Source organism: Mandrillus leucophaeus, unplaced genomic scaffold, assembly GCF_000951045.1.
Source record: "Mandrillus leucophaeus isolate KB7577 unplaced genomic scaffold, Mleu.le_1.0 Scaffold784, whole genome shotgun sequence".
Taxonomy (NCBI): Eukaryota; Metazoa; Chordata; class Mammalia; order Primates; family Cercopithecidae; genus Mandrillus; species Mandrillus leucophaeus.
The window spans coordinates 1096043-1111005 of NW_012108519.1; the positions used below are offsets into that span (position 1 = coordinate 1096043).

The 14963-nt window shown below is 34.3% G+C and overlaps 1 protein-coding gene across 2 annotated transcripts in view; it reads right to left on the bottom strand.

Annotated features, from left to right (window-relative positions):
• The window catches only part of DTHD1 (death domain containing 1), a 66163-nt gene that overhangs the window by 44868 nt on the left and 6332 nt on the right, over nt 1–14963 (bottom strand). For both annotated transcript variants that reach the window (XM_011967061.1, XM_011967060.1), the window contains exons 2-4: nt 11577–11907; nt 8584–8763; nt 7248–7492 (exon numbers count right to left, since the gene is read on the bottom strand). In XM_011967061.1, coding sequence (XP_011822451.1) covers nt 7248–7492; nt 8584–8763; nt 11577–11907 — 756 coding nt within the window. The remainder of the gene's footprint in view (nt 1–7247; nt 7493–8583; nt 8764–11576; nt 11908–14963) is intronic.

Sequence of the window (14963 nt, forward strand, 5' to 3'; positions counted from 1 at the left end):
CATGCTCACAAGCAAAAGTTCTCAAACAAATTAGAAGGTAAATGCCATGAATGATAGATATAAACACTCCCAAATACTTCAGATCTTAGAATTAGGAGATTTAAGATGAAAACAACTATATATGAAAAGTTTAATAAAGGACAGTATCCCACAAATAAGTAAGCAAGAAGAAACTCTAAAGATAATTAAGGAGATTTAAATAAGGGCCACGTAGAACTTTTTTTTGTTTTTTGTTTCTGTTTTTGTTTTTTTAAACAGGGTCTCACTCTGTCACCCAGGCTGGAGTGTAGTGGCGTGATCTCGGCTCACTGCAGCCTCAATCTCCGGTGCTCCCACCTCAGCCTTCCCAGTAGCTGGGAAAATAGAACTTTAAGAAATAAAAAATATAATTATCTAAAACAAAACTCAAATAATAGATTAAAAGTACATTTTTAAGGTATGCGTTATTTTTGCCATTTCAAACTGGAATGTGAATAAATCGCACAGAATATGGCACATAGAGACAGGGAGATGGAAAACATAAGGGAAGTAAAACAATACGGAATTTAAAAAGAGGTGGTCATTTGTCAATTTTGACTTTTGTTGCCATTGCTTTTGTGTTTTAGATATGAAGTCCTTGCCCATGCCTATGTCCTGAATTGTATTGCCTAGGTTTTCTTCTAGGGTTTTTGTGGTTTTGGGTCTAACATTTAAGTTGCTAATCTATCGTGAATTAATTTCCATATAAGGTGTAAGGAACGGATCCAGTTTCAGCTTTCTACATATGGCTTGCTAGTTTTCCCAGCACTTTTTATTTATTTATTTATTTATTTTTAGAAATATCTTAATAAATTTTATTTTGCTGATATCTTTCTTATATGTGTGTGCCAAAGTGATGGCCAGTACAAATCCATGTCTAATTAAGTCCAGAAGAGCTCCTTCAATAAGTGCAAAATGAAAGTTATGAGTGATAAGAAAGCGTCATGTCAGTTTAATTGGCAGCATTTTCTCTTTCTTAGTGGTTCATAAAATAGTGCACTGCTTTGCTGTCGATGGTGTCTTAAATTCGGTGAATATTCAAAGTTAAATCTAATGCTGAACAGCGGCTGTGTGCAAGCTGGGTGATGTGTGTGCTGTGTGTGTTCGCTCATCTAATGCTCATGACACCTTGTGAGCTGTGAGGGAGGAGAGGGAACTGGGGAGCCCCGGGGATGGGAGTGCAGGGTGCAGTTTAGAAAGTGGGGGGTGGTCAGGGGTGGCCCCTGGGAGAGGTTTGAGCCAAGACTGCAGGTGGCAAGGGGGTCATGCTTGAGCCTGGGAGGGGGGGATCCCAGGTCCCAGCAGTTCTGTTTATTTTTTATTTTGGAATCGTGTCCCCATTTCTTGTTTTTGTCAGTTTTGTCAAAGATCAGATGGTTATAGATGTGTGGTATTATTTCTGAGGGCTCTGTTCTGTTCCATTAGTCTATATCTCTGTTTTGGTACCAGTACCATGCTGTTTTGGTTACTGCAGCCTTGTAGTATAGTTTGAATTCAGGTAGCATGATGCCTCCAGCTTCACTCTTTTGGCTTAGGATTGTCTTGGCAATATGGGCTCTTTTTTGGTTCCATATGAACTTGAAAGTAGTTTTTTCCAATTTTGTGAAGAAAGTCATTGGTAACTTAAGGGGATGGCATTGTATTAAACTAAAGAGCTTCTACACAGCAAAATAAACTACCATCAGAGTGAACAGGCAACCTACAGAATAGGAGAAAATTTTTGCAATCTACTCATCTGACAAAGGGCTAATATCCAGAACCTACAAAGAACTCAGACAAATTTACAAGAGAAAAACAAACAACCCTATAAAAAAGTGGGCAAAGGATATGCACAGACACTTCTTAAAAGAAGACATTTATGCGGCCAACAGACACATGAAAAAATGCTCATCATCACTCACCATCAGAGAAATGCAAAGCAAAACCACAATGAAATACCATCTCACACATTTAGAATGGCAATCATTAAAAAGTCAGGAAACAACAGGTTCTGGAGAGGATGTGGAGAACTAGGAACACTTTTACACTGTTGGTGGGACCATAAATTAGTTCAACCATTGTGAAAGACAGTGTAGCGATTCCTCAAGGATCTAGAACTAGAAATACCATTTGACCCAGCCATCCTATTACTGGGTATATACCCAAAGGATTATAAATCATGCTGCTATAAAGACACATGCACACGTATGTTTATTGTGGCACTATTCACAATAGCAAAGACTTGAAATCAACCCAAATGTCCATCAGTGACAGACTGGATTAAGAAAATGTGGCACATATACACCATGGAATACTATGCAGCCATAAAAAAGGATGAGTTCGTGTCCTTTGTAGGGACATGGATGCAGCTAGAAACCATTATTCTCAGCAAACTATTGCAAGAACAGAAAACCAAACACTGCATGTTCTCACTCACAGGTGGGAACTGAATAATGAGATCACTTGGACACAGGAAGGGGAACATCACACACCGGGGTCTGTTGTGGGGTGGGGATACAGGGTAGGGATAGCATTAGGAGATATACCTAATGTAAATGATGAGTTAATGGGCACAGCACACCAACATGGCACTTGTATACATATGTAACAAACCTGTACGTTGTGCACATGTACCCTAGAACTTAAAATATAATAAAAATAAATAAATAAATGAATAAATAAATAAATAAGGTGGTCATATATACATCTATACATCTATTTGGAAACTCAGAAGGACAGAGTGCATACAATGGAGAAGTGCCATCATTTGATTAGAAAGCACATAAGAACTTTTCAGAAATGTGAAAAGGCATACATCCACTTATTCAGGAAGCACAATATATTGTATTCAGAAAAAGTTTAAAATTTGCATCTAGACACGTCATAGATAAATGCAAAACACCAAGTGCAAAGAAAAGATCTTGAAAGCAGCAGACAAAATAAAGCAGATGATCCATAAAGTTATGAAAATTGCGTCCACTGCAGTCTTCACAATGGCAATAAAGAGTGACATAATATCTCCAAAGAAGTGGAAAAAAATCATTTTTATCCTAGTATGTTATAGCAAATGTGGTAGGTGGTCTCCAAAGATGACCCCTAGTGAACTATGCTCTCTCCCAAACAAACCAGAGTGACTCAACTTTAACCTATGGTGTGCTGCCGGAGAAGAAGAATAAAATGTGTCAGGACAAATATAAGTATATGTGATCAAACAGAGAAATAAATAAAAGCAAAAGAATAATTGAAAATTTCAGAATAGTGGTTAAATTTGGTGGGGATGAGTGACTGTGGTGAGGACAAAGGGGATTGAATGAGGTGGGGCAAGTAAGGAGATGCATAATTTTATCGATAACGATCAGTTTATCATTTGATATTAGCTGTACTAGTTGTCCATTTCATTATATGGTATGATTTATATATATTTTATAAATATTCTCAGGTATGAATCGCATATTACATTTGAACAACTTAATCTTAAAAGCAATTGCATTATGTCGGAAATATCATTTTTCATGGGCAAAAACCATTTTCCTATCTAACTCTCTAAAATACTGATTGCATAGTAAGGAATAAACTCTTATTTAATAAAGTATTTTCCCCCTTTACTGCCACGAGAAATCTTTTTTGGCACATAATTAAATGACTCTCATCTTTTCCCTAGAAATCATTCAGACATAAATACAGACCTTTCATTCTTAATCTTCAGACTATGCTTTGGCCTCAAATAGTTTTTATCTTTTTCATTACATGGGGTATGGATTGCTTTTTGTGTTTCTGTTTCCATTGAAAATGTCCAACTGGCTTTCATTCTTTGATGAAAGAATGCTAAATAAACAGTTGAGATGGATTCTCATTTGCTTGTTTTATGCTCCACTAGATGGAAAAAAAATGTACCTACTATTTGAGACTAATAACAACATAGCACATTGTAATGTGTCAATTTAATATTGTCAAAAAGTGCAGATGAATTTGCAATACAATTTACATTTCCACGAGTTTACTCATTAATTTATTTAATTTACCTAATGTTTTTAGCATTTACTATGCTGCAATTGTGCTAAGTGATGACATGTAAAAGAGAATATATATTATTTCTACAGTAGAATGTAGGGTGTGTACAAAGGATGGGGTTGGCACAAAAAAAGAGCACTTGATTCCTCCTAGAGAGCTTAGGATATCTGCGCAGAAAAAGAAAAAGTTGAACTGAAACTTACAGAATAGGCAAGAGTTTATCAGTTAAATGTGGCAGAAGAAAGATTTTCTAGAAGAGAAATTATGTACAAAGGCAAAAAAAAGTGCCAATTTCTAGCAACTTGGCCAATTTAACTGATGACAAATAGCCATTTTCCCACTCCACAAGAATTCTGGACAAAATGTCACATAAACACACACACACACACACACAAACACTCACGTGCACACACACACACTTATATGAACTCAAGAGCTGAAAAAGAAATCCCCTCTAGATCTGGACTCAATGATCTAAAAAGTAATAATTCTCTTTCTTCCTTAGGGAACTCGAGGAATTGATTCTGTGGGTGCTCCTTCCTCAATCGGCCTCCTCTTCTCAACCCCAAACATGCACACATCTCAGGGACTCGAGGTACAGTTTAATATCTATTCCCAGACATAAGTACAACCTCCAGCTGCGCAGGGAGGGAACTTGAACTAAGTCTTGAAGCTGGGATCTCAGAAGGGCATCACTGGCCATGAGAGAGGCATAACCTTTTCTGGTTATTTGGTTATTGGTAGCAATAACCAAAACCCTGTTGCTTGTTGGCTCAAGAAAGTAGTCAAGAAGCACACACATCCAAAATTAATTGCTTTGGATTGGGGGAAAAGGGAGAAGAAGAGTTGATATTTATATCTGATCAAAAATTAAAATCAATGTTGGAAATGAATGTCTAAGGGTAAGAGCCTAGAACAGAATCAGTATGAAATTCTGCAAGATTACACTATGCTCCCAGATAGATGATATAGTGTTATACATCATGTTAATAAATAGATTATTCTAAAAGAGACCATAAAATAAATATGCTTAAATAATTAAAGGAATAAAGGAAGAAATACAGCTGAACCTTGAACAACGCAGGTTTGAATTCTGTAGGTCTACGTGTACACAGATTTTCTTGCTCCTCTGCCACTCCTGAGACAGCGACACCAACCCCTCCTCTTCCTCCTCCTCCTCAGCCTACTCAAAATGAAGATGACAAGGATGAAAACCTTTATGATTATCCACTTCCACTTAATGAATATGACTTTCTTAATAACGTTTTCTTTTCTCTAGCTTACTTTATTATAAGAAGCAGTATATAGTACATATACCTTACAAAATATGTGTTAATAGACTGTTTATATCATTGGTAAGGTTTTTCTCCTGGTCAACCATAAGCTATAAGCAGTTCAGTTTTGAGGAGTCAAAAGTTATACACACATTTTCAACTGCTTGGTAGTTGGCACCCCTCATTCCCCTGCATTGTTCAAGGATCAACTATATAAAGCGTAGTAAAACAATGAAGCAGATTGGAAAAAGCACTAAGCTTTTAGAAATGCTAATTACAGTGAATAAAATGAACAATTTAAACAAATGATAAAAAATTAATAATGTGTATAATAAACCTAAGGAAATCACCCAAGCACATCATATAAAGTATTTAAAAATATCAAAGTAAGATTATGAAATACGGACAATAATATGAATTATGTTTAACTCATTTATATTCATTGTCATAAGATTATTTACATATATTATCTTGCTTACACTTGCTCTTAAAAGTAGACACATATCACCATGCTGATGTTTTGTTTACTTTCCGTTATCTCTTTCATATAAATTTTTACTTTTGAATTTTTCTGCTTTTATATTATTTATGATCAATATCAAATTTTAAAAATAAGAATAATACTTGCTTGTTCTCGATATCTTGAATCTTATTAAGTCAGCCTATTAATTTTATCTACTTTTAGAGCATGTGAGTAGTCCATTCTGAGAGCCCTTGTATTTAAAAACAAAACAGAAACAAAATGGCGTCTTTGTAGGATGAAAACCCTAATTTCTCAATCTTGCCCTTTGAGAACTTGAGAACTTTGAAGATTTTGGTCCATTTTTATTTCCTGATATTAGTGCTGCAAAGAATAAAACTGACATCAGATTGATTTCATTCCTTTTTTGCATAATCTGTTTCTGGTTAACGGATGCTTACGGAATTACGTTTTATTTAAACCTACATTTCAGTTTGCCATGTTATGTCTAAGTTGGGTGTTTTTTCATAAATATTTTCTAGTAACCAATCAGCACTTTTAACTCAAGGCTTTAATCAACATCAAAAAATCAAATTCACCTAGGCCTTTGATTGTTGCTTTTTTAATGATTGCTTGGCCTCTTCTTCAATGGTACCTATAATTATCAGTTTGCAGCACTTTGAAATGACTCCTTATCATATTTTGGTCCCTTTTCATCTCATCTTATTATCTTTATGCCACATCCCTTTGTCCTTTCATCTTTTCTTCATCTATTCTGATGATTTTCTGCTAGTGTTTCTTGGCAATTATGCTTACTGGCTACAACTAAACTTATAAAATAGGTTTCTTTAATATTCTCCAGGTAACTGTAATTCTCATTATTCAAATGACTGCGAAACATCAGGATGATGCTATCTCTCTCTTCCTTTGTATTTCTACAAGTTTGTTTTTTGTTGTTTTTGATATTCTTTAGAAATCTTGGTATTGATTTGTTTTTCTTCAAGCACCACGTAGGATTTTGGTTTTTTTTCTTACCCTCAAATGAATGCTCATCCACCAATTATTGTTTGGTAGCTATTTGAATCTCATTCTTGAATCTAGAGATGAGATCCCTTTGCATAATACCTGAGTCAATTGTCAGCATCTAGCCATTTTTACTGAGTATAATTCCTCTGGACTAAGGTATGTCTTTCTCCTACCTATGCTGACTAAATTTCCAGTGCTTTGAATAGATTGAAGCTTTCAAAATGTGCCACCCCAGCATGCATTTCTGCTAGGGTTCTTACTGTCTCCATCTTTATCTTTATACTTGTAGGAATTTTGGGGTCCATAACAGCTAAAATTATTACCTTTTTTTGGATCCATAATATTTTCTTTCTAGATTAAAGGTATTTCATACTATTTTAATACAGAATTTAAATACAAGATATTTGACTGCAAGTTTTAATCATCTAAGCTTCTTTGTTTGACATTAAGTCAGTTCACAATATTAGAAACTTACTCACCAGCTGAAATATGAAGATGTAATCCTATTTATTGTGGCACTTGCTCGTCTTTTATGATCTATCTCAGAATCAAGATTGTTTTTATCAAGGTATGGAGAACAAGGTAAAAATACAGTCACTGGCTTCTGAAAAGGATAAGTTGATGGGTGCTGAATGTGAATCAGAGGGCTTGTAGATTGGACTGAGTAGAAAGTATCTTGCTGTGCTTTTAAATGTGCCACCAGAGCTGGGTCAACTGGTTGGATCTAAACAAAAAATATATTTTTTCTTACATTTTAATAGAAAAGATGCAAACTGTTGGTACATTTCTAATCCAGTTTTTTGAAAATTTTATGGAGCATAGTTTTATACATTTCTCTATACATTGTTAGCTGTAATCAACATTGCATTTTATAAAATATTTATAATGTATAAAAGAACGCAGTATTTGGGCCCTTTCTACAAAGTGTTTCGGAAATATGGGTTCCCTGTTTTATGTTATAAATAACTAAGAAACAGACTTAATTGCAGGCAACAAAATGACCTAGAAAACAAAATAGATGTTTTATAATGATTTCTAATTAGGACTATTATTAGATCAAGTGATCTTTAGAAACTAGAAAAACATGATTTGTTTCTTTTCACATAAGAATGGTTAAAAATAAAACATAGCTAAGATGATTCCAACATTTCAAAGTTCATGGAAAATATCTATAAATAAGTTATTTATTATATGTTTTCTTCCTAATCGTTCTTCTTCACTTACCACTTACATTAACAACTGGAAGAAATAGAGAGGAGAGCATGGGAGGGGAATGAGGCTAGACAAACAGGGAATATTATTTGAGGAAATAAGTCTTGAAAAATATACATTTACATGCCCTTTGCAAATAGTGTTTGCATATATTAAATCCTTACTCCCAGAAAATGGCTGTTTCATAATTAAATATAACCAAATATTTATTATAATAAATATTGTAATTGATTGTCCTCTTTTTTGCCATCCTCTCTGATCAAAATCTTTGAATTATATGAATGTTCCAAAGTCTGTCATCAATTCTTTCATAGTCATGCAACATAAATTTTCCCAATAAATATCATAAACAAAACAACACAACACAAAAGACTAACTGCAAAAATCTTTTGAATAAAGAGAAGATTTATTTTTTAATGATATTTAATATGCTCAAAATCATTACATTATTGCTAATATCACTATGTATTAGGCCATTACAACTATATAAAATAATCCATTTATTGTTATATTAAATATTGGTACCTTCTTTGTTGTTTAGAACCATGCTTGATGACCCACAAAATCTATGAGCAGGAACTCACCTATTTTTAATATGTTTACCTTTAACTGCACAAGTACTGGAGAGGTAAAAACTCCTGGAGGGTAACTTAAGGATATTCGGGAATCCATGCTTGACTTAAGAGTGAGGCCTTTCTTTGTTACTGTGAATGACTCTTTCTTTAAACAAGACACAACAGAAAAGACACCCAATTTGTAAACTTTTACTGAAGCACAAGTCCCCTGTATGGAATAAAGAACATTAAAACAAGCTATAGCACCGATTTGAAAAATATTTGCTGTATAGACTCTATGGATTGTCAAAAAAAATCTCTACACTCTTTATTTAATCACCTACGATTTAAAATGATTCCAGGAACCTAAAATGGATGGTCATTTTATGAGATTAAGTAGAAATCGATAAGAGTTTCTCAAATTTAGACTACAAAATAAAAACCAAAAATAAACATATTTCTTAAATTTAAATTAAATCTTCCCCCAAAATTGTGTGAATAATGGGCAATTATTTTCAGTGTTTTCACAAATATTATTGTTCCTAGAATTCTAGCCTCCATTAGTGAGAATTGATTTTAAATACTGACCTTTATCCAAAACATTCAACACTGTTTTAGGGAATCCTAAGGACTGGAAATCCATTATTTGTGTAGTTTGCTTAAACACTATAACACCTGTGCTGTCAGCAAATTCTTTCTTCAAATAGCTCACAATAACTTAGGTTCCCCAAATACAATCATTTTCTCTATGTCTCTCTGTGCAGTGGGAGCAAATGACTAAGATATTTGTGTTTCTTTTAATATAACGACATTCAAATTTATAATGCACATATACAGACACATACTGAAGGTTTTTTATCGCACAAAAGGCAACTGCGTACATAAATGAAAACAAAATGATCTTTTCCTATAATCACCAAAGCTTAAAAGAAGGAGGCAGAGTTAGAAGTAATTTGGTCTATTCATACTTCCCCAAACAGCAGCCAGGCTCTGCCCCAGCATGAGTGGATAATCATGCTCACATACACAAAAAAACATTTCAGGGACAATCACAATGGAAAATAGTCTACCATTTGAAAGCTGACTAAGGAAGAGATTTCACAATATCGCTGAATGAATCTGTCTCTGGGAAAATTCAGGGCATGGTGAATATTATTAATTGGCCAGAGGGAAAATTGTGAGAAGTGAAAAAGAAAGATCTTCTAGAAACCAATGGTGGTTGCTGTGCACTTCGATCATATTTGATAGATTCTGAAAAGCCAAAAAAGGTTTTTAAATAATTAGAATTTGAAAATGTCATACGATCCACATAAAAATTTGGAAGTAATCCAGAGTTTAAATTTTTTTCTTACTATAAAGAGAAAAATTCATGCCCGTATTTGTTATGATACACAATGATTCCCTCTCTCTCTCTCCTTCTCTCTCTCTCTTTTGTTTCAATTATCCATTTACTAAACATTTTCCAAACCCATTTTATGACAAGTGGGCTATGAGCAGTTTTCGCTTTTATTGTGATAGTTACACAGACTGGCCAAAATTTAAGAGCTCCAATCGAGGGCAATGCTGACTAGACTATCATACCTAGAAACTTCTGATACTAAATATAAAATGTATTAGTTGCAGGAATTGGAGTAAGTAAATAGAATAGGCTTAGCTTTCATATTCAACTATAAAACCTTATTTGAAACCCAGAGAAAACTAAAATCACAAAATAAATATATAACAAATAATTCCATGTATATATGGATTTTTTTTACATTTATTCCCTGCCCTCCTCATCAAATGACAACTTACATAAAGCTGAAAAAGATAAATATTTTAATTGCTTAAAAAGAAGTTAAGTGGCACAAAGAAAAACTTTAAATATTAGTATCCATAAACTCCATACTAAGTTTATTATTATTATTTTTTTATTTTTTTGAGACGGAGTTTCACTCTTATTGCCCAGGTTGGAGTGCACGGGTACAATCTCGGCTCACCGCACCCTCTGCTTCCCGGGTTCAAGCGATTCTCCTGCCTCAGCCTCCCGAGTAGCTGGGATTACAGACATGCGCCACCAGGCCCAGCTAATTTTTCATTTTTAGTAGAGACTGGATTTATCCATGTTGGTCAGGCTGGTCTCGAACTCACGACCTCAGGTGATTAGCCTACCTTGGCCTCCCAAAGTGCTGGGATTACAGGTGTGAGCCACCGAGCCCAGCCTCCACACTAAATTTAACAGTTATTATATTCTCTCTTCACAGCATATGAATTTGTGATCATACAGAGTCTCAGAGTTATTACAATTAAAATCTGACATGAAAATGATAATTTATCAACAATTAACATGTATTTATAGGTTTCCTTCTCTCTTTATGAGTGTATTATCTATTTAATTCTTACAACCATACCAGGTAGACACTATTATCATGTTTATCTCTCAGATGAAGTCACTGAGTCACAGCAAGGTTACATAATTTTCCCAAGTTCACATAGCAAGAAAGTGTAGAAACCATATGTCAAACCTAACCAATCTTCTTCCACAGGCCACATCTTAACTACCACATATACTTTCTTCTATGTATAGACCAAATTTCATTTCTAGACTTATTAACAATCTCAAGGCATACACACACATACACAAATTTTTAAAATTTTTGTGTATTTTCCAACCCATGAATAATAAAAATTAAAGCTACTATCATCTGGGGATTCTAACATTCTTAAATTTAGACAAGGGTCCATCATATTAGAAATGTTGGTCTGAAGTTAGTCAAAAGCACAAAAGTAATTAAGCCATGATTTTGATTTTGTTTCCTAGGTGAAAAAAATAACATTTGGTAGGTGTTCAACCCAAGCTCTCCATTCCTAACTTTGGCTAATCATTTCCATCCTTTGATCTTTATTGATGGCAATAAATTGTGAATGCACTGGCACAAATCCAAAAATCCTTCCATTTATTACTAGTGGAGCAATTATATCTACACTACAATCTATTAGTCTGAGTAATATTTAGAAGAGGAGCCAAACAGCAAATGTAGATATAGCCAAGAATTTACTAACCTTATAACCTCCCTTCATTCCTTCCAGTGAATTTGGGTTTAGGTAACTTGATTGAAGGTTTGTGTCACACACTTTCACCATGATATCTCTGTAATTTCCTCTGTAACGTGCAGTAAATGGAATTGCAATGCCTATTGGAAATGGAATTCTCTTTTCCTTATCTGAGCATTCAATAGTTACGACGTTGCTAACTAACTCTTCATTATCACCCACTATTAAAGAACTCATGTTATTTATTATCCGGCATTCCAGTTGTTGTAGAACATATGATGGTGCTGTAATATAACAAGACACTTGGGGGTCAGTATCATCACTCAGCACATCAAGATACCTGAAGGGGAAAAAAGAATGTCATTTTTCCAATTATTTGATTTATGTACTTTACAGCTAAATGCAGAAAAGCACAGACTCTAGATCTACATTGTCTTGGTGTGAATTCCAGTTCTGATCAAACCTGTGACCTTGGGCAAGATCCTCGGCCTCTCTGCGCCTCAGTTTCCTCAATGGTAAAAGGGTGGTAACATAATAACTGTCTCATGGGAGAATGAATTGAATTAAATGAATCATGACATGGGAAGTAATTAGAGCTATGTCTGGTACATCATACGTGTTATATATATCAGCTATAATTAGTTTGGCTACCATTGTTATTTAAGCAATTGATTCATTCCACAATATAAAGGTGAAGATTGCTGAAGTGTCTTGGTAAAATCAGTACTAATACTTGAATAATTTCCTCAACTGTGAGGAGAAGGAGTCAACATATATGAAGTATTGTAATTGTCTAAACACACTAGATCAAATGATGATGGTGATTACATATTTTTAGAAAAGCTAAAAGATACAAAAAAACTGTAAATTTATCATTAATCATAATAATTAGGCAAAGATTACTTACAATCTTCCAAAAAATGAATCCAAAATTTTATTTTGATCATTCATTTTACTCTTTTTAACCATCAAATTTGCTGAGGATTTGAGAGTCACAGATTTGAATTCAGATTTGAGATCAGTCACTATTTACTTGACCTTACAACTTAATAATTTTTATTAAAATAGCTAATATTTTACTGCTTTCTATTAAGTAGTTTTAGGCTACACACTATTCTCACAACTATTGTATCAGGCAGGTGGTACTAATGTAACTATTTTACAGATAAAAACACTGAGGCTTAGAAAATTTACCTTTCTTTCAAAGATCCCACAGATAGTAAATTTCAGGACGGATAATTGGCTCCATCTAGCTTTAATGTAAAAGTCCAAACTCTTGAATGTAATATCATAATTCCTTAAATCATTCAAAAATGCTGGTTACTTTATTCATTGCAAATTGAAACTAACATCTAATTCATAATAGTGTGAAGACTGAATGCAATGAAACACTTAAACATACAATAATGTGTTGGCCTAAGAAGTGTGCTCAATAAATGCTGGTTTTCTACATTAAAATGACCAACTTGAGTTCCTCTTTTTTTTACTACTCATTTATACCAGTGAAATGATTGAAATACTGGCAATGTTGAAGAGAAATAAGAGGATCTATATTTAATAAAGCATTAATGTCCAGCTCTACAATAATCAGATTTTAGACATTTTTCAATTACTGGTGAATAGAATTATAAAGTGCAATTTAACATAGAAATCCAAAAAATATGTAGAAATTGCAGAGAGGGTCATTGATTTATGTTTACAATTCTAAACTCATAGTTAGAAGGAATAGAAAATGACTCAGCACATTGTTCTGCTTGAGTATTCTTTGGTGATGGTGATAAAAGTAATTCAGAAAATGAGAAACATTGTTTAATAGAGGATACAGTGACCCAGCATTGTATAACTTTAGGAATGACTCTCCTCTGTGCCTTGGAAACCATCTTAATACACTTTTCTTCCAGGAGTTATGTTTCTCAACTGACAGATGAAGTAGGACAAGGAGACTTTTAAACAGTTCCGTTCTCTCTAGCCCTTGTCAAATAGATCTAGACTAGACACTAAAATACAGTTACATGGTAGTTACCAAACAGCATGGCACTGGTATACAAACAGGCACATAGATCAATGGAACAGAATAGAGAACCCAGAAATAAAACTAAATACTTATAGCCAACTGATCTTCAACAAAGCAAACAAAAACATAAACTGGGGAAAGAACACCCTATTCAACAAATGGTGCTGGGATAATTGGCAAGCCACATACGGAATAATAAAACTGCATCCTCATTTTCCACCTTACACAAAAATCAACTCAAGATGTATCAAGGACTTAAATCAGACCTAAAACCATAAAAAGTTCTAGATGATAACATCAGAGGTCCAGCACTGTGGCTCAGGCCTGTGATCTCAGCACTTTGGGAGGCCGAGGCGGAAGGATCACCTAAGGTCAGGAATTCAAGACCAGACTGACCAATATGGTGAAATTCCATCTCTACTAACGATACAAAAATTAGCTGGCGTGCTGGCAGGCACCTGTAGTCCCAGCTACCCAGGAGGCTGAAACAGGAGAATTGCTCGAACCCGGGAGGTGGAGGTTGCAGTGAGCTGAGATCGTGCCACTGCAATCCAGCCTGCGGGAAAGAGTAAGACTCCATCTCAAAATAAAATAAAATAAAAAATAACATCAGAAAAACTTTTCTAGACATTGGCTTAAGCAAAGACTTCATGACCCAGAACCCAAAAGCAAATGGAACAAAAACAAAAATATATAGGCCTTAACTAAACTAAAAATCTTCTACACAGCAAAATAAACAATCAGCAGAGTAAACAGACAACCCACAGAGTGGGAGAAAATCTTCTCAATCTACATATCCGACAAACGACTAATATCCAGAATCTGCAAGGAATTCAAACAAATCCACAAGTAAAAACAAACAATCCCACCAAAAAGTGAACTAAGGACATGTATAAACAATTATCAAAAGAAGATATACAAATGGTCAACAAATATATGAAAAAATGCTCAACATCACTAATTTTCAGGGAAATGCAAATCAAAATCACCGTGCAATAACACCTTACTCCTGCAAGAATGGCCATAATAAAAAAACAAACAAAAAAGATGTTGGTGTGGATGTGGTGAAAAGGGAACACCAGTTTACATTCCCACCCTCAGTGTAAAAGTGTTCCCTTTTCACCGCATCCACACCAACATCTTTTTTGTTTGTTTGTTTTTTGATGTGAATGAGAAAATAAAATGTTTGTTTTTCCATTCCTGAGTAACTTCAGTTAATGTTCTCCAATTCCGTCCAGGTTGCTGTGAATGCCATTATTTCATTCCTCCTTATGGCTGAATAGTATTTCATGGCATGCATATATGTGTGTGTGTGTGTGTATATATATAATATCTAATATATTATATACATTTCATATATAATATACAATATTTATATAATA